General features: G+C 48.8%; 1 protein-coding gene and 1 long non-coding RNA gene across 2 annotated transcripts; one reads left to right on the plus strand and one right to left on the minus strand.

Annotated features, from left to right (window-relative positions):
• Positions 1-1453: 1453 nt before the first annotated feature.
• Positions 1454-14749, minus strand: DIPK2B (divergent protein kinase domain 2B). Its single transcript, XM_027464448.3, has 5 exons — positions 12139-14749; positions 8569-8833; positions 4410-4583; positions 2727-3015; positions 1454-2071 (listed from the first exon to the last, which is right to left on the minus strand). Exons 1-5 carry the CDS (start codon positions 12363-12365, stop codon positions 1731-1733), a joined length of 1296 nt encoding a protein of 431 aa, XP_027320249.3. The 5' UTR covers positions 12366-14749; the 3' UTR covers positions 1454-1730.
• A 49-nt stretch (positions 14750-14798) lies between these two features.
• Positions 14799-16969, plus strand: LOC139999548 (uncharacterized). The gene is made up of 2 exons (XR_011805010.1): positions 14799-15031; positions 15115-16969. It is a non-coding gene; the product is annotated as an uncharacterized lncRNA (long non-coding RNA).
• Positions 16970-21961: the final 4992 nt, after the last annotated feature.

The raw sequence follows: 21961 nt of genomic DNA on the forward strand, positions 1-21961 counted from the left end.
GTCTCCCATAACATCCTCATGGTCAGGCTCAGGAAATGCAGGGTAGATTGAGTGGACTGTGAGGTGGATGGCAGAACTCAGAGGGTTGTGCTTTGTGGTGCGGAGTCTAGTTGGAGGCCTGTAGCTAGCAGTCAGTACTGTGTCCAGTCTTGTTCAATTTACACATCAAAGACCTGGACAGTGGAACAGAGTACACCCTCAGCAGGTTTGCTGATGACACAAAGCTGGGAGGAGTGGCTGATACCCCAGAGGGCTGTGCTGCCATACAGGGGGACCTCGACAGGCTAGAGGGATGGGCTGAGAGGAACCTTGTGAAGAAGAGACATGGAGCTACTGGAGCGAGTTCAGAGGAGTGCTACGAAGATGATTAGAGGGCTGGAGCATCTCTCATAAGAGGAGGGGCTGAGAGAGCTGGGCCTGGTTAGCTTGGAGATGGGGAGAGTGAGAGGGGATCTTATCAATGTGTATAAATATCTGAGGAGAGGGTGTCAAGAGCATGGGACCAGACTCTTTTCAGCGGTGCCCAGCGACAGGACAAGAGGCAAGGGGCACAAGCCGAAGCACAGGAGGTTCTGGCTGAATATAAGAAAACACTTATTTACTCTGAGGGTGATGGAGCACTGGGACAGGTTGCCCAGAGAGGTTGTGGAGTATCCGTCTCTGGAGGTATTCAAAACCCGCCTGGATGCCATCCTGTGCAATGTACTCTAGGTGACTCTGCTTGGCTAGATGGACTAGATTATCTCCAGGGATCCCTTCCCACTTCAATAATTCTGTGGTTCTGGGTGATTCTCTGGTTTACTATTCAGGTGGTCTCACACTTAGGGTAGACTAATATATCATCTTCTGGACATGTGGTTTCTACCCTTAAGGTAGTTTTCCATTTGAATGGTTTTGTTCAAATGGTTCCCTCCAGTTTTCTTCAGAGAGAAAAGTGTGAAAATATTTTCTGGACAATCACATCTAAGAGTTGTTAGTTGTTTTTGTTTGTTTGTTTGTTGTTCTTCTTGTTTTAATCCTAAAACCTTTAAAGAACCTTTATTAGACTCCAATTATTGCCCATCAATTTGGGAAAGACTAAAAGTAACTGGGGATTAGAGAAATTAAGTCTCGAGAAATGCTGGGTCTTTCAGCTTTTTAATGCTGCTGATTGTATCTTTCTGTTCTGTGTTCCATAAAAGTAATAAAGTTTAAATATTCTGTAGAAGTGATCTGTGATGGATGGTGGTAAGGAACCGATCAGGTGGCTCAGTTTGTCTATAGCATTGGAGCATTAAAAATCCCCACAGGAAAAGTCTTAAATATTTCCATCCATCTCACATTATGTATATATCATCTCGATCAGAAAGACATTCTTGGTAATAAAGCTCCCCTATCTAGCTAGCTGTGAGCATGCTGCCTTCAGAGGGTTTCTCTTTAATGTATGGCATGGAAAACTCTTCCAAGGCCAAAATACGTGAAGGAGATTTATTAATCCTGTAGCCCTTGTCATTCATGATAACGTTTATAATCCATAAGCCTTACATCACATCTAACATCCCAAGTAACAAATGCATCTCTGGGAGATGAACAATAAATCCTGCGTGCACTCGGCTCCCTCCTCCTCCATCTCGATGAGGGTGTCCTGGAGTTGGTGCAGCTCCATCCAGCTGCCCTGGCTCCTCCTTGCTTCCTGCACTGGAGCCAGGAAACGTGTCCCATCCTTCTTGGGCAGCCTTCCTCCAAAGCCATCAGTATTTGTCGCTGTATTTGCAGTCTGGGTAGCGGTAGGCAAAGCGTGAATCACAAGACCGCAGAGGCTTCAGGAGCTCTGCCAGCTTTGCCAACGCCTCATTGACACCCTGGTCATCAGCAAGGCCATCCGCGCAGTGCTGCAGGAAGCTGTCTATTTTCTCCTGTACAGGTTGCAGGAATTTCCCCTTCAGGAGCTTAGGCAGAAGCTCTTGACACACCATGACAAGGCTCTGCTTCTCTCTGATGGAGTTACAGGACACAAATGCAGACTGGCAGTCCACAGTCAAGCAGCTAAATATATCTTTGTACTCCTGTTGGCCGTCGATCAGTTGGCTCCCTGTTAAAGACCATGAAAATTGTTGTTAGAAAGACGGGAATAAAATCTCGGATAATCACATATGTCTGTGCCCCTGTATTAATATAGGGTTTGTTGCTGTCTAAAGGATACTACTATCTTTCACCACAATGTATGCTGTGCTGTATCTGTGTAAGGGCTACTTTTCCCCTGAAATACATGTATTTTTCTGAATGACAGAGCTCTGCTGAATTGCCTTAGAGAGGAAGCAGAGAGGGATTGTTGGGTCAAACTGGTGCAGAGGAAATGAGAGGAATCAGAGCAGCAACCTAGAACATGGAGTTCCTACAGAAACTACCACAGTCAAACCTGTAATTTTTACATGTTACCCAAAGTCATTAAATCGCAAAAACAGCTCATCTGGCTGGAGCCAAGACAACCATAATAGCTGGTGGGACAAGAAAAAGAAGTCTGGTGGAAAATCCTCTGACAACTATTTCTGCATATTTGAGATGTGCTCAGCTGAACGTTTGAGCTGAGCAAAGGTCTTCTGAAAAGTCGAACATTCAAAATGAAAGTGTTAAATTAGTGGAGGAATGTCAGTTAATAAATAAACAACAGCAGGTGAAAGATCTGTTTTGCCTGTCACACCGAGCTCTCGTACGACAGACGCGCAGCCCCAGAGCCTGCTGAGTACCTTCCTCCTTGTCGATGATGCCCAGCGTGCTGGCATCCCGGATGAACAGATGCCCGTTGCTGAACACGCCGAAGGTGCCAGCGTCCACGTGGGTGAAGTAGAAGAAATAGTTGAGGTCGTTGGTGCCCATGGAGCGGAGGACGGCGAGGAGCTGGAGGGCCAGGTCGGCCGCCACCTCGGGGGCCGCCCCGAAGAAGTCTCGCAGGGGCTGGGTGCTGGCGCTGACCACCAGCCGCCCGCAGGAGCCCAGGTACCGCGGGAAGGGCCACCCCTCCACGTCAGGGAAGATCTGCCGGGAGAGGGGAAAGTGGCATCAACACCTGGCCCTGCTCACTGCACTCTTTGCCATGAGCCCATCTCCCTCCCAGATGGCTTTGAGCGCATCCTTTGGACTTCCCAAGCAGCCGTGCTGGGGTTGTGCTTTGGTTTCTGGAGCCAGCCCACCACTGACCCTCACCACAGCGAGCCCCAGCAGCCAAGGGAGGCACTACTCTGCCCTACGTTTCTCCCTTTTTCTTTTCTTTGGGTGATTAAGCAAGAAGAATCTGATATTTCAAGATCTGTTCCATGAGGGAGACTAACCAGAGAGTCCAAGGCAATAATAGATTTTAAATTCATGAAATTTTTAGGCAGAGAAGAGCTAAATTTAGGTTTCTTTATGCGACCTTGGATGGCTCCTTTATGAGCACTGCATCGCTGAAGTCACAGCCTGAAGGTGAGGTGGGGCCAGAGCAGTTTTTGCTGATTGGCAAGACCGTGCCCAGCCATTTTGGAAGTCAGATGTGCTGGATGTTTGCTGCTCGGGGGAGGGTTTACCACATTTTTCTCACTTCTGCAGCACTGAGAGCTGCACCCTTGTGCCCCAGTGGGCTGTGGGCAAAGTGGCCAAGGGACCCCCAGGAGACTCCCCCAAGCATGAGCACCATTCCCCTCACTGGGCACAGTGTGGGCCCTCAGTGGTCTCAAGAAGAAGGAAGATGTTGCCTTCTCTCTGCTTCATCATATCTCAAAGGGTTACAAGCAACAGCAATGAGGACTGGATGTGAGGTGGCCGTGGGGATGCTCCCATGGAGGTACTCACGCAGTGAGAGTGGAGGCCACATGCCAGGAGGGGACCAGAGAAGCTCTCTGCCTTCAAACTCAGAGCTCAGTTGTATTCGGGATCGTACCAAACACCTCCTCAGAGCTGCACCCTGTCGTAGAGCCAGCTACCAGAGGTGTGCAAACATTAATAACAGCTGTGGCACACTGAGACTGGGAAAACCATGCTCCCCGAATCCACGTTCAGTCCCAACACTGTGTCTCAGTCCTTATGTGTTAATGTGTGCTCTCTTGTGCTTTGGATTTTATAAAAAGGCTGTGATTTTAAGTAATACATTAGCAATGCAAACATGACACTGAAACATCAGGGATGTGTAAAAACCTGGCTTTCACAGCGTGCTGCTGCAATAACCCATCTGGGCTCTGATTTATTTCAGGGGCTGGGCATCCGTGTCTCTCAGCAACTTCACAGGCTGGTGCAGGGAGTACTGCAGGAGCCTGTGTGTCTTCAGCCACCCATCTCCTCAGAAGAAACACGCTTCAAGAAGGTCGGGGAGCGTGCAAAGGGCAGTCCTGGCAGCAGCGACTGGGGCATGGCTCATGCTTGCAAGGGATGATGCTTCCAGCCAGGGTGGTACCTACCTGTAACAGGATGGGGTGTGAATTCACCGACAGCGTGTACAGGAGGCGCAGCTTGTCCCGGTCGGTGAGGTGGTCCATGTAGATGCTGCCGGCGTCCGGCACCTCAGCGTAGCGCCGCACTATCCGGTCCAGGAGGCGCTGGGATGGGCAGCGCAGCATTGGGCTAGACAGGCCCTGGAGAGGGAGCAAAGCACAACATGGGCATTTATTTTCCAGCCTGAGATATCAAAAGGTGTTCTGGTACGGGGGCAGCTCTCTGCTCTGCAGCACCACTAATGGGCACGGGCACATGGGGGACTCCACAGCAACTCCCTCCCAGGAAGAACTGGGGCAGCATCAGCCAAAAATACCCATTTGAGACAAATTCTGGAAATGGCTCGCAGTCTTCACAGCATGACCCTGGCCACCACCAGCCCCTTGTCCCTGCCTCACCAGGCAGCGCCAGCCCTGCCAGCCCTGCCGGCCCACGGCGGCCTCTCCCATTGCTCCTCCAGTGAGTCACTTCCCTCTTCAAATAATGTCTTCAGATTGCTTCCCTCTTTGCCTAGCCTATAAGCAGCTTTCTTGGAAATGCTCCCCGTTAAGGTCAGTAAACACGCCTTAAAACTGTAAATAAACATTGTACATGGGCACAAGCACAGGGTGCGTTATCTCTCTGATAAACTTGCGCATTAGCTCTCAAAGCCAAATTTGAGTATCCTGAGCATGTTTTCTTGCAAATGCCAGCAACAAGTAAAGAATTGTTGGGCCAGTGGCTTCAGCCATCACCATATTTCACCTTTCAAATTTGTGGCCTTGATTTGTAAAATTGTAACAAGCGGTCTACATCTGGGATAAATGGCATCTATACTTAGAACTTTGTTGTAGAAAAATACCTTTGTTTTAAAGTTTTAAAAACCAAGGAGAGGTGAGACGGGGAGGAGAATTCCCGACAGCAACGCAGAAATGCTGCCCTGCCTTTCCTCTGCTGGGGAGGGGAGTTGGACTTGTGCAAAACCTCTTCCTGCCAAATGATTCAAGTAGCCAAATTTGTTCTTTTGGATTTAGTTTCTCATCTGATGTCTGTGAGGCATTCGTCAGAGGACAGGGCACTTGAGCTCACGTTTGCTGCCTGCCGTTCTTCACGCTGGGAGCAAAGATTTGACTCAGGATCTCCCCAAGTCATTTGGTAGCTCTGAGGTAGGTCTCGCGCAGCCCTTCCTGCACGAGCTGTTCATTTGGCATAAAGCATTGATTAACCAGCCATGAGAAAAAAAATAATAAGAAGAAACAAGAGAAGGAGGAGAGTGCCACTCTCCTGTGCAGATGCAGAAGGAGGGACAGGACCTCCTGTGCCCAATCTTTTGCCTCCCTGCTGGTTTCAGGGGGGCCCAACCTCTCTCTCCTTGGCCATCAGTTGCATGGAGCAAGCCCTGAGTGGTCAAAACTACCTGAAAAGCCCAATCCCTACTAGAGTGTTGATTTGCCAAGACCAAAGAACACTTTTTTCCTCCCACTTGTCAAAAATAATGTTCCTCAGTTCTAGCTAGAAGCCTTCGTACAGTTCTGTACGTACACATACAGTGTGGCCTTATGAAGGAAATACATTTTCCACTAATTATCAGAAACCATAGGGGGAGGGAAGGGATGGTTATGGATTTCTGTCTCACTGCACTTGCAGACACATTATGGGTGACTCTGTCACTTTCCCTTTGGAGGAGAAGTGAGAAAAAATGAGCAGAACAGAATTGTGTTAAGTAAGAGAAACGGTGGAGAAAGTCTCTAGCAGCTCAGCGTGTATGCAAATATTTGCAGCCAAAGTTAGAAAGCTTCACTAGCTCCAGGAGTTTGTCATGCAAAAGCTGAGACCCTTAACAAGTGTACAGTAGGAACAGAAACCACGAGAACGCATAGAAGCTATAATTAGGATTTTTTCCAGGGTCAGAGCTTATCCTATGAACACATGTGGACATGTGCTGCACACAGCAATCGTGACTGCTCCTTTCCCATGGAACTGTTTTAGGGTTTTCATGGCTAAAGCAGTGACCGACACCTGGCTGGGGCTGAATGATGGCAGCATCCATACAGCAGAAAGGCAGCCGCAGTTGTAAAACTGTCAGACAAAAACTGCCAGCGGAAGAAAAATGTGAAGGTTGTATACTTGAAACACTGAAGATACTGATTTATCTCAGAACATCTCAAGTCCTTTCCAGCATCTTATCACCCTGGAGAATAAGACCTGACAGGCAGCCTGACATCTTGTTTGTGATTGATATGGAAAGCTTCTTATTTACTTTGATTAAATTCCTACATTCTTGTATCTGATAATGAGTAGTTCCTACAATGCCTACCTGCACTCAGCTATGATTTTTTTCCCTACTGCACAATATGTGATGTGTGTTAGACTCCTGTCCATGTGTACGTACGCAGATCTCATGCAGACATGCACAGAATCCAGTGGGACACAAAGATGACCTCAGGAAGACAAATTTTCTCCACTTTGCTGTCTTTTCAGCCAGCCTGAGGAAGGGCAGCACAGCCCAGGAGCACTGCTGCCTGCTGCCCCATGTGCTGCTGCCTGGTGAAACCAAATGAACAAGTTTGGGATTGGACCCAGGAGGAGAGAGCTGGATGTACATATTGAAACACTCACAGCTCCTGGCTGTTTGAAGGCAGGGGTTTCATTCACCCCCCCAAAAAAGAGAAGCTGAGGATGTCCAGTGAAGCCATGAAGCTCATCCCCGCTGCAGACACCCTTGCTGATGTCCTCGCGCATTTTCCAGGCTGCGCTTTGTAACCAGGGTTATAACTTTGCCCTGCAGGCCATCAGTGCTGAAGTTGGCCCACATTTTGTTGCTGCTCACCTCGAAGAGGGCAAACAAGCCCTGTATGGCTCACAGTGACAAAATCTGGCCCCAAGACATGGGCAAAGCAGCGTGTGGTGGTGCTGCCATGTGCATTACAACAACACGGGCAGCAGCGCACAGCCCGAGCTGCGCCCAGCTCCCCTCCCAGGCCAGCGAGATTTTAGCAGTGAAGGCTTCGCTGCGTCTGACAAGTATTTTCATTGTGGCGGGTGAAATAATCAGTGTGGCAGCTCGGATGGGAGCTGGGGCAGGCAGGGTAGGCAGCGCAAAGTGTAAAAGCAGCGCTTCATGGGCTGTCATCCCGATTCAGGGATGCGGAGGGCTGTTGTAATTCCCTGTTACAAAAGACAAAATTACTCGAGTCATTAGTTTTCCTCAGCGCCAAAACTGGAGGGAGGGGAGCACAGACACCCCTGGGTGACCACAGCATCATGAAACAGGGGCAGAATCACGCTGGGCATCAGCAGCGTGCTGTTAAACACCTCCAAAAACACCAGGAGAGCAGTGGCTGCCAGTAAGCATCTGCAGTGACTTCTTGTATCCACAGGAAGCCCCCTCCGATGGCTCGTGCTGGGTTGCCAGCTCGTGTTTGCTGGGTGCAGGCTGAGATGCTCCGTGGCTCTCAGCTGCAAGGAGGTGGTGCCGGGTGGGCAGGGAGGCACGGGGGGCCTTGGGCTTGGAGCATCACCATGGGCTTCTGCAGGAGCTCACGCTCATGCTGTGCTGTGGAAATGTCACTGCTGCCGGCTGCTTCTTGTTTCAGGCCACTGTGAGCCCAGCAGCCATGTTACAGAGCACACAGTGCTTCATTGACACAGCCAGAGAGCCATGAAAACAGGAGTTTTCATGCAGTTCTGGGGCTGGCATGCACTGATCTCGGCCTTGCTGCAGCCGGCTGTGCCCTTTCTTCACTTAAAAATCCCTGAGATGTCCCAGGGAGCTCGTCCCTGGGTGCGTCCCCCTGGGCTGGCCCTTGGGGCTCACCCAGCCGCTATTTTAAACCTCTCTTTCCCCAGCCACGTAATTACGTGGGAACCTTCACCCTAAAATACCTATGCTGTTAGCTATAAAGAAGACGTACATAGAGTACAGATAGCATTGAGACATTTGGGTGGAATAACTGAGGGTGGGGCAGAAACACCCTCAGCCTCCAGGAGCCCCACTCTTGCCCTCCTTGGAGACAACCCCAACCCTTTGCCTGTACCAGCGTTGTCCCACCTGCAGCACAGGACACTTTGGGAGTCCCCTTTGAGCCACGCAGGAGCCCATGGGCTGCCCTGGTCTGGTTTTGGGGCCGGTGGTGGGGCACTGACCTGGACCAGGTCGGGGGTGAGGCGCTTGGCCCGCAGCCACTTCTGGAAGCGGTGCGTGCGGCGCAGGGCGCGCTCCAGGCTGCAGGTCTTGGTCTTCAGCAGGGAGGTGCAGATGCGCTTGTCCGCCTGGTCGTGCTGGTACTTGGTGGTCAGGCGGGTGATGTCGACCAGCCGCCAGCTCTGGGCATCGTCGGTGTAGTTGCCCGAGTAGCTGAGCAGGTAGCTGGGGGGCAGCTTTAAACGAGAAGAAAGCCAGGTGTCAAACCTGCCAAACCAAAACGAGAGCCCCACGGAGAGCGGGTTAACAAGCCTCGACGACACCCACCGCGCAAGCACCACACAGCGTCACGAAAACCTCAGCAAGAGATGGCCCAAGTGATTTTGGGGGGTCCCTTTGGCACCGCTGGGGAGCCGTTTCCCACCCCAAGGACCACACGTGCCCCAGGTAAGAAGAGTAGGTGCAGTAGAGTAGGTGATTCTCCAAAAATGGTTTGGAGAAAATGCCTGCATTTGTTCCCCAGTTATGATATCCTTTGCTATGCCCAAATATCGCTATTTGGGCCATGTGAACAGCAAAAGTGAAGGAAGAAGGCTCGGGGCTTCAGTTCCCTGGGAACTCCTGACATTTTGAGATTTCTTGAAGCCTGTGCTGCAATGAGAGAAGTGTCCCCCCCAAAAAAACGGAATAATAACACTTTAAAGTACCCTGCAGAACAAAAACTCCAGAACATAAATATGTTTGGAAATACCAGAATAGGCCTTTCACTTTGAGGTGGTGGCTTTACTCTGTGTTGATGCAGGAGAGGCCAGAGTATTTTTTTTATTATTTTTTTCATTAATCAAAATGCTAACGCTGAAACAAAGCTCGTGAAGGATATTTTGTTTGAAGTTTTCAGTGGTGAGTTCCAAGGAAAAGTTTAATGCCGTGACGTAGTGCTTTCCTTAGCTGCAAAATCTTTTCTGGTGAAAAATGCCAGCTTTCCTGGCCAGGCTGGTCCAGGCAGAGACCTGGCTGCCTGGTGTCACCCCACGTCCAGGTAGGAGGAACAGCTGGAGCGAGGAGAGCAGCAACACCAGCACCAAATGCACGCTGTGACCTCCACCTGCATGGGCACAGGGTCTCCACAGGGCACCCCCAAGGCGTAGGTGGGGGGAGTGTAGGGTACGGGATGGAAACAGGCGTCTGACTGCTTTGCAGGTTCCTCTGCGAGATGCAAGAGCAGCTGAGCCCCGGCCCTCAGCCAGGCCAGTGGCTGCAGGGGCTGCCTCCAGGCTCTCCTCATTATACACTTGCCCAAGTGCGTAAGAAAGCGTTTCTTAATTTAATCTCACCATAAATTAAAGATGATGATAGCTCAAAACTGAAACAGGAGAGGCAAGGGGTACCCTTCAGGAGCAGCTAGCTGCCAGTAAATGAAAAGGCGTTAACGAAGCCGAGGGTTGAAGCTGATTTTTCTTTTTGACCTCCAGCTGGGAACTCCACGCAGAGAAACTTTGAGGGGGTTAATTAGATTTACTTCCCTCTACATCTCCCCTTCAAATATCAGCATGTGCAACCTTGTCCTGATGCCTTCCCCAGCTCCTCTTTAGGATTATGCAGGTGCTGGGCAGCTCAGCTGTCCCCAAAGGGGAAAACCCCTCTCCCCAAAATGTTCCCAGCAAGCCCGATGCAAACACTGCAGGACATTTATTCATTATCCCAGGCTGTTGCACCGACCTCATCCAATGCAACCGCTGGTGCTAGCCCTGCTGTGGCTCTTGCTGAGGGCCTTTTGCCCAATATGAATTCAGAGCTTCCTTATGATCAGAGCGTCTGATATGAAAATAAACCCTTTCTCTCTCTTTTTTTTTTTTTTTTGCCTGGTTTTGAGGCAGGACTACAGAGTATCTGCTGTGCCTTACTTTGGTTTGCTTTGCACCGTGCCCCCTCCCAGCACCTAATCTGCAAAGCAGGCACACAGAGCCAGGCACGTACCGGAAAGGGATGGGTATGGGCTGGGGCTTTCTTTCTTTCCTCCCCCTTTTTTTTTTTTTAAGTTAAGCATAAATGTGCCTTGTGACTTGGCTCCATGCTCAGGGGAGCTGACGCCAGGCAGGCACCAGCACAGAGCCACCACTGGTGCTGGGATGTGCAAAATGCCACACCGAGTGTTACTCCGGGCACGAGGGGAGCCCTGAGGGGGCCGCAGCCTCCCTGTGCCTGGCACCACTTCCAGGCAGCCCAGCACTGGCCTGGCACACGTGCTGGATGCTTTCAGGATTCGTCACCGAGCCATGCAGCAGCAGTAATCCAGCTTCGTGTGGAGCCGCGCAGCTCAGGGCCAGGTTGGGCTTTAATGAAGGTGCTCCGTGAGGTCTGCATTGAGGACCAACCCACCAGCTACAGGCTATAGATTGGCCCAAATCTGAATGCTGGAGAAAATCAAACTTGGTATCACTCAGAAAAGAGAAAAGCAAGTGTTTTGTTTCAGCCAAAATAACCTTGCTTGTATTTGGAGAGTTTTACATTTTTTTTTTAATCATTAACATTAAATAAATTAAGTCTTAAATAAAAATAAATAAAGAAAGATCACATTAACAAATTGAAGCAATCCACTTTTTTCAAACTTCCTTCCCAATACTCTCAGCCAAGGCTAGCCGCCAACATTGGCGCAAGACCTCAAATAGTTTTGGTCGGCTCGTTTTCACAGCGTTTTGAAAATCTGATATTTCAGTGACAACGTCTGCCACGCTCTGCTTTTGGGCCAGCTGGTGGGCAGGCTCTGGGAACGAACCCCACGTCCCGGTGCTCGCTGTTCAAGGGCATGCCACAGCTCCTGGAAGCGGTGGGGGGTTAATGAAGCGTGCCCTGCTGAGGACCAAGTGCCATCCACCTTTGTGAACACGGAAAAGGTAAACATGGAAATGGACAGCCCGCATCCCATTCACTTTGAGGCAGATGCAACTTCTGCTGCTGCCTTCAAGTTCTCACAGAAAACTCCCCAAAGCATAAGAAGATTTCAGCCCTGCCTGTGCTGTAGCACACAGGTACCCGATGTGCAGGAGCCCCCGTGCCTCAGGCAGGTGCACGTCACTTTTGGTCTTGGTTAATACGCACGTGAATTTCTGCACATTGGTGCTGTTGTGCCTGGTACAGGACTACATAGCACGCCCGTATGTTTGTAGCTAACACAGCCCATTGGAACATGCAAAGTTAAACCCCCTCGCCTTTACTCAGCTGCTCACAATCAAATCCGTCCAGTGACATCAAAACAAACTGATTTCTTCCTCCCCTCTTCCCTCCCCCCACCACTGCCTTGAACTCCTCCAGAGATACTCTCTGTGCAGAAAGTTGTGCCTTTTACTCCTGCCTTCAACTTACAGTTCTTGTCAGGTTTGTGCGGCTTTAAAAGCAAACAGAGTCAGAGCAGCAGTGCATAGACATTAATTAAAATACCCGGTGCTGTAACAGCAGCCCAATGATAAGTTACTTTTTGCATCGTCTTTCCTTAAAGCACTGGGAAACGCTAACAGGCAACTTTCAGGGTACCATGCAGAATGCCCTAAAAATCACTGTGCCGAGTTTCTGACCTTATTTCTTCTTTAAAGAATTTCTTGCAAATGGATGTCCCAATGCAGGCGTTGCACTTGTCGAGTCCCAGGAAAGTCCGGCCAAAACTGTAGCTGGGCTTGACGTGGGGCACAGACGGAGACGCCGTCACTGCTGCAGCAGGGCTACAGCTCAGGGCCAAAACCAGCAGCAGCAGCAGCCACGAATCTGCAACTCTGGAGCAAAGGTGACATATCCAGCGCCCCATCTACAGTCACGGAGAGCTCTGCCTGTTGCAAGCCACCCCTCTCTACACTCCTGGCCCTGCTGCGGTGAGCCCCGAAACGCAGCCAGATGCGCTGGGTGCTGGAGCCCCGGCCGCAGCCCCCATCCTGCCAGCTGGTCACTGGCTCTATTGGCTTGAGGTTTGGGTGGGAAAGATACGATGTAGGGTGGGGAGAAGGAAACGCATGGAGGATGCAGATAACTTGGGTTGCCATGGCTACCTTTCCTTTACTCGCCGCAGCTGCTTCGGCCCCTGCTGACCCTCCCGTCAGCCGGCTGGGAAAACAACGCCAAGAGGTGCTCATCTGCACTTTGTGCAGACAAATGAAGGATATCCTGCCGCTGGAGCAGAGGGCATGTGCGGGACACTTGGTAAAAGCTCATTTGGGAGGAAGAGCAGCGTGGCAGGAACGCACGCTCGACCAGAAGCCCAGCCCCTTGCGGTGCGTTATTCCCAGAGCCACATCTCAGGGCTCCTCGGATGCTTGCTAGGCTCGGTTTTCCCTCAGAGAAGCACCAAAAGTGCTGCCTGGTGGAGTGACCTCTTGACAGAGGTGTTTAAAACCGATCACACAGCTGAGTCTCCTGCTGTGGACAGTAGGGTAGCCTGGTGCTGTCTGCAACACCCAGCTCACCTAACGCCCCTGTGGCCATGTTGCTCCCACTTTTTGGATGGGCTATGGAGGAGGGTGACCCTACCAGCGCGAGGCAGGGAGGGAGGGCAGCTCTTTGAAGCACAGTCATTAATTGAGGCACCTGGGAGATCTGGGTTCTCCCTTTGGCCCTGCAGCCTGGAGGAAGTTGCTTCATCTCCCTGTGCATCCCTTTGAGCAAAAGGGAGATGCTGACATTCAGGGTTTGTCCGCAGGGCACAGAGCAGCCAGGCAGGGATGATGAGCCCTGCTGAGAGGGCAAGGGATGCAGGGCACCCTGCCAGAGCTGCAGATGAAAGGGGCCGTGATGTTCTGGGACACAAGCGAGCACATCCAGCACGCAGCTCTGCATTGCACCACATCCACGTCTGGCCTTGTACTCTGGTGCAAAGCTCTTTGAAATCCGCTGGTGAGAGCGGCCACACCAGAGCCAAACACCCACATCCAGCAGTTTATCCTCTTCCCTGGCCTTTCCTGTTGCTGGGACGTTGCCCCTGATCCCACTGCAGGAATCGTCCCTTTCCACTGCTCCCTGCCAGCAGCTCTGCATCACCAGCCAGCTTAGCACTGCTCCTACTACCCCGCTATTCCCTGGATGTTACCAAAATTAAACACCAGCAATCTGTTTTCATCTTCACTACGTAACATATAAAAAACATACCCTTCAGTTTCTTAATATTCTAATTGCCTGCCTTCAGTCTTCAATTTTCCACTGAGATTTATGAGCAGCAAACTGGCTCCTGGCTGCCAGCTCAGCGCAGGAGCCCCGGCCTGCCCTGCCCCACAGTGACCCACAGAAAAGGGGAGGACTTTAACACATGCCCTTTCCCACAACAAGCACCATGTACATGCCAGTACTCTGGCCAAAAAAAAACATTAGATAGACAGCAGAGCTTCTTTTCAGTTCACAGTGTCTTGAAGGCCATGGTGTTCTTGCACTATTGCTTGATTTAGGACTACATAATGCACAATTATACTTTCCTCTGGTGCATCACACCTGCATCACCTTGAAGTGTTATAAAAACCAACTTTTTACTCAAGGAGTGGGAGCTGGCACACCATAGCCACATCAGGAGCTTGCCATGGGCATTTGCACTTGGCCCCAAGACAAGTCATTCCTTGTTTCCTCAAGAAGATTTGCCCAACCTGAGCTGTCCCTGAGTACAGCTGATGTGCATAGGAAACAGCCTTGAAAACAAAGCATAAAAATTAGTGCACATACCTCAGAGCTAGCCTAAAAATGGTGGCTGGGAAACTGCAGCTTGCTGTATGTTGAGAGAAGAGCTACATCATTGAAAGAAACCTCTTCTTGAAGGAGCTTTTTCCCTGCCCTCCTCATAATATGGCTTGTAGGTGTTGAGGTTGCATGGCTGTCTTGTAGATCCTCTGTCTGTGCCAGGTAGAAGTTGCAGGCTGGATCTTCCTTGCAGGGCCCCCAAAAAGCCTGGTCACTGCAGACCACGATGCAGGTCTCTTTGGAGGAGTACGGCTGAGTTTCAGAGAGCCCGGATCATGGCCAGGCGCCCAACAGCCTGTGGGAAAGCATGGGCCAAAATGCACAGAGCCAGTAACAATGCTAGGATTGCCGAGCGTTGTGCCTCCTGATGACCCCACAAAGCAGTTTGAGATAGGCTCTCTTATCCAATAGCATATATTTGCTGATGTGCCTAAAACTGGTCTGTTTTCCCCAAGTAATGATGGGGTGAAATGCACACAGCTGGTGTCCACCCAACCCACCAATGCAACCCAGCTGTCCACCACCGCCTCTTTCCACCCCCGTCCCTCATCCACCTTCAACCAAGCGAAACAGGAGATGGCTTTGCAGAGCAGGAAACCTTGTGAACTAATTATATTGGCTGACTGATGAATTTTGGGTCACGGCTGCTCACTCCTTCAGAACAGGATGGGCGCAGAGGAGCAGGAGATGCGGCCCCACCGCCATTCCTCAGCTGATGTCCCCATCGGGGTCCTCACGGCTCCTCACCTCCATATGCTGGTAGGGACCTGGCTGCTGGGGACACCCAGGAGGTGGGTTTTGGGTGCCACCTCACCTCGTTTTCCTCACCATTCCCTCACCAGGTTTGCTGCTGCAAAAGAGCCCTCTCAGCAAGCACAAGGTTGCTCAGCAACAGAGCACTGCCTGGCGGGATGCAGGACGGCTGCATTGCTCTGCCACACGGGAAAGAGAGAAACACAGGGAAAAAAAAAAAATCAAACTTCTGCTGGAAGGGGAGAGGCTCCTGCTCTTCCTGAGGTCCTCAGTAGGTTGTGCTGCTCTCAGGGCCCCGGCAAGACCTTGGCGGCTGCACCGAGCGGTGGTGCAGGACAGGGTGGAGGTCAGTGTAGGGTGTGGTGCAGCAGGGCTGTTCTTAATAGAGGTTTTCATTAATCACATCCAGGATAATCGTTAAGCTATTGCCAAGCAACCAGTACGGACTTGATATCGAGCTGCTTATCATTTCCATCCCAGTTCAGGCTGGATGTGTGGATTAATAGCTAGGACGGCTTGACACATTTTCAATTCTTTCAAAATGAAAAAAAATACATCTTTTTTGAATGCTACAAAGCTCATAATATTTGGAAGGATGTGATCATTTCCTTTTTCTGCATTTTCGTGATTATGAAAGAAACATCTGTTTTGAAGTGATCTGCAACACAGAATTTTTGTTCCAGTTGGACTGGAAATGGACAACTTCTGTTCTACGCTCTTGCTCTTCCAGCCCCGTTTCTTTCCCTTTTTCTTCTGAAAGATAAAAGAGAGGGGGAGAGGAGGAGAAGCAAGCAAGCCAACCAAAGCCACTGCCCACACTGTAAATGAAGGCAGAAAAAGTGGCCACCGAGGTGTGGGTGGTGCCGAACACCAGGGCTGAGTGGGTAGAGTGCGTTTTCACTTCCATTCGCCACGAGAAGATTTGACGTCATGAGCGTATGGATTTTTCTACATTTTGAATCAATGAAGATAATAAAACGCAAACAAAAATTTGACCCTTTCTTTGCCTCACCAGGAAATAGTGCCTGTTGTTTGATAAGCCTAGATATGATTCATCAGAATTGTCAATAATCTATTTTATTAATAATAGAAGAAAGCAGCTGCTGCTCTGTACCTACAGGATTTGTTTGATTCTCCCTGGCTCCGTTCTGCTGCTGCAGAAGAGGAAGCCTGCTGTTCAGAAAACCCTGCCTCTGCACACTGGTAGGCAGCTGGAAGAAAAAGTCAGCTACAAGAAAAGCCTCAGGCTCTGTGGCCGGCAGATAAGGGCAGTTCTTGTTTGTGAGAGGCTGAAATGTCAGCACAAAAGGCCACCAAATGCTATCAGCTACTGTGCTGTCTGTGGCATTTAGGGGAGATCAGGCCGAGCAGCGAAAATTGTGGAAGAGGATCCCGGATTTGGGCGCATCGGTGTCCGCAGGCAGAAAAAGAGATTCAGGGAGCTTGAGCCTAAGGGAAAATGACGGTGGAAAAAAAAACTGGCTGCAGACCAGATGCCTTGTCTGGGGCTGGGTGGTGCTGGTCACTCCCGGCACTACCCATGCGGGAAAGAGGCGAGGAGGAGCTGCCTGGAAAAGGAACAAAACTCCATGTCAAGGAGCATTTGTCCTCTGCTGGTGGTGGCCTTGCACACCCCAGCCCAGCGGCTGGAGCACGTTCAACCACGCGGTGCCTTACGCGGAGCCCGAGCACACAGTGCCTGCAGCCAAAGTGGTGGCACACGTGAGGCGTGATTTCCTTTGGCAGCACTGCAGCAGCGAAACAAAAGATCCCTCCCAGGCGAAATACATAAATTAAAAGGATCCTCTTCCAAGAGAAAATGAGAAACATTTTCATGTCATGCAGTTTTCCAGAAGAGAAAGACCTACCCGCAATATTTTTCTTGGAGAGGTGCTATTGAGTCTGTGTCCCAGAAGCTAAAAGGATTAAAAATAATGCAGACTTTTTGGTGTCATAACTTCAGATTTTCTATCAAATTCATCTGTAAGGCAGATGCAGGACAAAACAGGGTCATCTGAAATAAAAGTGGCATGGCAAGCAGACACGCCTGGAATGGGCTGGCTAATGAACCATGGCTTCATAACAGCTTCATTTCCAAGACTAAAGTGAAAGACATTTAAAATATGGGTATGAAAGGATTCCTTCTGAACTAGTTCACCGGGAAAAGAAAGAACTACAACAGTAACCATGAAAGAATAAAATATGGCAGATGCTTAATCCAGTGGCAGGCTGCTAGCCTCGTCAAACCACATTATTTCCTTGTAGATACTGATTGCTTGGCCCCACTTGGTTTCTGTTTGCCAGATTGGAATCTCTGATTTTTTTTTTAATTTTTTTTTTTTTGAGTGGGAGTACATTTATCTGTATTTTTCATCAGCTGTATTACTCCAGCTGTCTGAATGCAAGGAGATGTGAATGAGAAATACATGAAGACTGCTTTGGCTAGCCTTGGGAGTGGTCTTGACCGATACCCAGTGTTAGGAAGAGGGAATTCAGTTATGAATTGAACTAATCTTACGAATATTAATGTATATAGTACAAACACTACATGTGCACTCTAGGCAGTAAATTTTATTTTTACTGTGTACCAAAGGATACAATCTACTAGTCTTGAATGTTTTTGTCACCACACAATTGCCGTTTGCAGGCTGTGATAGTTAAGACACTTTTCCTGCATGCATTAACCCTTTTTGATATTTAGGCAACAGTTACTGGTCTGTTGGGATCTGAGGTGGTACAGACCAGGTGCTGATGTGCACTAGTGCAAAAATTAACAGGTTCATAAAATCTGGCTAATCTGGGGGTGTAACTGGAAGGAGAAACAAATCAAGACATGAAAAAGTATAGATTTTCCTTGTATTTTTCATCTCTCTCTTAAAAGTCTGGCTTCTATTCTCTTCTGTCAACAAATTCGGTGTGTTGATATTTTGGTAGCTGGATGTGGGACCTAGGCCACCTCCCTTCTCTTTAACCATTTTGTCCCATCAGCTTCCTTCTTGCATTTTGTAAGAACAATTGAATGACAGAGACTCCCCCAAAGCCCAGGCAGACTGTTACAAGCTGGAAAGACTTTTTGTCATGTAAGCATTGGTATCTGTGGCTTCTGAGAGTGTGGAGCAATTGAGCATACACATACATTATATTTGTTTGGGCTTATGGAGGACTCAAGTATGTGATTCAGTGCTTTACTACATTGGGGCTTACGTGTCTGGATCCAGATTTTCTGGGATTGGCACCAAAACCTCTGTTAATGAAGCAGGGTAAGTGAACCAATTCCCTAACCGTGACTTAATCTCGGATCAGGTTCAGTCATTAGCTCAAAGCAGATCTGAATAGCTCATGCTCCATGAGCCATGCTCAACCCCAGCCTGTACAAACTTTGTAACGTAGTCCCTAATGCTTTGGCTGCACGTTAAATTGCCTGTGTTATCAGGCACCTTTAAAGGCTTGTGACGTGTTTTCCTATACCTTGGCAGACTAGGAGGAGAAAAAGAGAAAAAGGTATATTCAAATCTGAATTTCAATAGGTTTCTAGCCAAGAAGGGGACCATATATGGCATCGGAGGAGAAATAGTCTAGAAAACTCCTAGAAAGAAATTAGGAAGGAAGTGCCATTTCTTCTCATTGAGATACTTGGCTCCATGGCCTCTTTTTTACTTCTGTTTTTACCCTCCACAGGGAGCAATCCTGCATTTTAACCCTCCAATGTCACGCACTTCTTCCTTCAGCTGCTGCTTTTGCTGCTCCCATCTCTGCTTTCCCACTTGCCATTTTCCCTGTGAAATGCCCGCGTGACACCACAGCCTTCACGCTAGGTGGGTTCCCAGGGCACCAGCAGAGGTGGCAGAGCTGATCCTTGTGGAGCCCCTTTCAGATGAGATGCCTCTGTGAGAGGCATGGCCAGGCTGCTCCAGGACTCAGTGCTCGCCTCCATCCCGGACACCCAAATGCAGGAAACAACAAAGAAGGGTGTCCTGTCAATGAAGGGATATAATCAGCTGCTCTTTCCCCCTCTCTGTTAACTCTCCTTATTTAATTATTTTTATCGTGACTTTCAGCGTCCTTGAAGTAAATCAGTGAGCAATTTGATGATCCCTGTCAGAAAATGGAGCACACACACATGCACACACGCATGCACACACACACCTGCACGCGTGCACAGATTCACGAGGGTAGGTGGGCTGCTCTTGCTTGCATTCCCAGTGACTTTGTATCCGCAGTTCTGGCACCAAAGGCATCTGGAGGGAGGAAATCAAGGAAGAGTTAATCTAAAAAAAAAGAAAGAAGCAAACTTTGCCTTGTTTGCAGTGATCTTACATCAGTTTCCATGGAAATGGAAGTAGAACAAGCCAAGAGCAGTGGTGTAGCCAACTTCAGCTGCTGGCTTCTAGTTCTTGCTTCTGTTTCCATGGAAATAGATGCCAAATCAGCAAAAAATAAGGTAACTAGTTTTAAAATACTAGAGTTTTAAAGGCTTGTCCTTATTTAACCTCAGTCAGGAAGATAGCTGGTGAGGGGAGGCAGCCAGCAACTGAGTGAAAACTTTCAGAGGCTGTTTCAGCTGCTGACTACTTGTTCAATTCTGTAGAGTGAATTCACAGAACAGCTACTGATCTTTAGGAACATCTTGCAATTTTTAGCTGTGCTGTAAAAAAAAAACACAGTTTCCTATTGGCTTGGATAGTCCCAGTTCCTAGGAGGTCAAACTGACCATCAACTCCTTGCTGAGCAACCATGCAGCTGCCTCCTTAGACCTTCTTTGCCTCCAGCAGTTCAAACAGAGCCATGCTTTCCTCAGAGCTGCAACACACAAACTACCACCACTCCAAAAGCAATACTGTGTGCCTCAAAGATCCAAGACAGGAGCAAAGGAGGATTGGCTTGGGGAATTCCTGACAGTGTTTCACAACAAACATCCAACTTTTTTTTTTTTTCTTCTAATCCGGGAAGACAAAATTTTACTGAGATAAAAGAAGTTGACCATAACTTATTGCTTATAGCAAAATGTGGATAGAAAAGCATGGAAATATGAACAGAATCCAACCAAAAAAATCTCCTGTAATTTTACAAACTGAAATTTTATCCAGAGCTCATTTTGTTAAAACCAACTTTAATAGTAAGCTGTTTCAAGGGTGGGGGGTGGTTTTTGATCCTGAGCTGTTGCTTGTGGTGGAACCATCTGCAAGGAAGAGCATTTCTTGGTGGGAAGTTGTCGAGGACAGGGATGAGAATCGCGTCCTCAGCCCCATTGTTCTTTGAGCTGCTCATAAATTGGGATTGTTCCCAGATATCCTCCACCTCCTTCTCCCCCCCACGTCTCCTTTGTTTGTATGTTCCTCAGATATCTCTTTGACAAGCTGCAAATGCACCCTAAGACAATGGATTTTCTCACAGGTCACTTGTGGGCTCTTTTTTGGTAGTAGCATATATTTAGAAGCCAAAAATGTAGGTATATATTTGAAGAAAAAAAAAAAAAACAAAACAACAACAAAAAAAAAACACCTTTTGGCTGGCATTTGTGTAGAGAGAAATGCAATTCTAATGAGTTGTTTCTTCATTTGCAGTATTACATTTTCCCCTTTAATGACACAAAATATTCTCTTGCAAGGGCACGTGCTTCACTTCACATACTAAGTATATTCCCTTGGGCTGCTGAGGGAGTAAATAAATGAAGAGTGCAGGCCAACCTAATTTTAAAGAAGTGGATCAGGCCTGGACTGGGGCCTCACTGTTGTTCATTTTAGGTATTATAAGGAATGTGCTCATTTTCTGACTGGTTTCTGTTGATCTTCTTTGAAGAAATCCCAAGAGACATCAAGACCCTCAAGAAATTGCCAAAAAAAATAGGGTTTTTTCGTTTTGTTTTGTTTTTCTTCTCCTTTTTCATAGGAATCCTTAGGTTGTGTTGCAAGGGGAAAAAATATCAAGGAAGCAATGGATAGCCAATTTATCCATTTTAAGGGGGGGCTGAGAGAGCCACTGCATGCTCAAGCGTTTTTAGTTCAACTTCCAGTGTACCTTTTTGATTCTTTTTACAATACAGCTCGCCACCCTCCAGGCTTGCACCAGTGCTTCTTGGCCTCCCAGTTACTAACCCAGGTGAATGTCATGCCCCTCAATGACTTGTAATGGTTAAATCACACAGGGAGTGCAAGCGGGAGCTATTTGCCAACTCCTCTGCAAACAGCTCATAGCACCATAGCATGACTCAAGGGATCACGAGAACAAACTTTAAGAACAGCACGCTTTGGAGCCAAAACTGAAAAAAAAAAAAAAAAAAAAAAAAAAAGTGCAGGGTCTGACATGCGGTCCTTGTGGCAAAAACCACAAGCCCGCACTTTTCTATGAGTTTCGTAATGTTGGCACAGTGACCCTGCTCTGGCTGGCCTCTCCCACGAGGCATCTGATGGCTGGTTGGTGGCTGAATTACATGTAAATGCAGGATCACATTCTCTGGGCAGGACTTAGGGAAACTCTGTCGGTGAGGTGGGTGCAAGAGCTAAGCTGCCATCCCTGGCACCCCATCGGGGCTGGCACCCAAGGGTGCCTCCAGCTGACCCTGCAGTCCTGATGGTTCTGGTCCAAGGTTGTTGCCCAACTCCTGTCAAGCCCTCTTGCCAATGGACCCTGAGCGCTGCTTGCAAATTTTCTCAGTATCTGCAAAATTTAAAGCTGTCAGCTGTGATCATATCAGAATGAAAGGCGCGTCACCTCTGGTCTTTGCTCCTTCACCCGCGACTGGATAAAGCTGCCTTGCATATGGCTCACATCATGTACCTGTGCAGCTTTTTAATCTTTTTATTATTTCTGCTAATGGTTTTAATTCTGGAAGTTTTTGCATTTTAAGTGGAAAACCCGTGGCTTTCACAGCACAGATGGGAGATTAAAGCATCATAATCACAAAGCAGGGTCAATGAGACTTTTTCCAGGAAGATG

Source organism: Anas platyrhynchos, chromosome 1 (genome assembly GCF_047663525.1).
Source record: "Anas platyrhynchos isolate ZD024472 breed Pekin duck chromosome 1, IASCAAS_PekinDuck_T2T, whole genome shotgun sequence".
NCBI classification, from domain to species: Eukaryota; Metazoa; Chordata; class Aves; order Anseriformes; family Anatidae; genus Anas; species Anas platyrhynchos.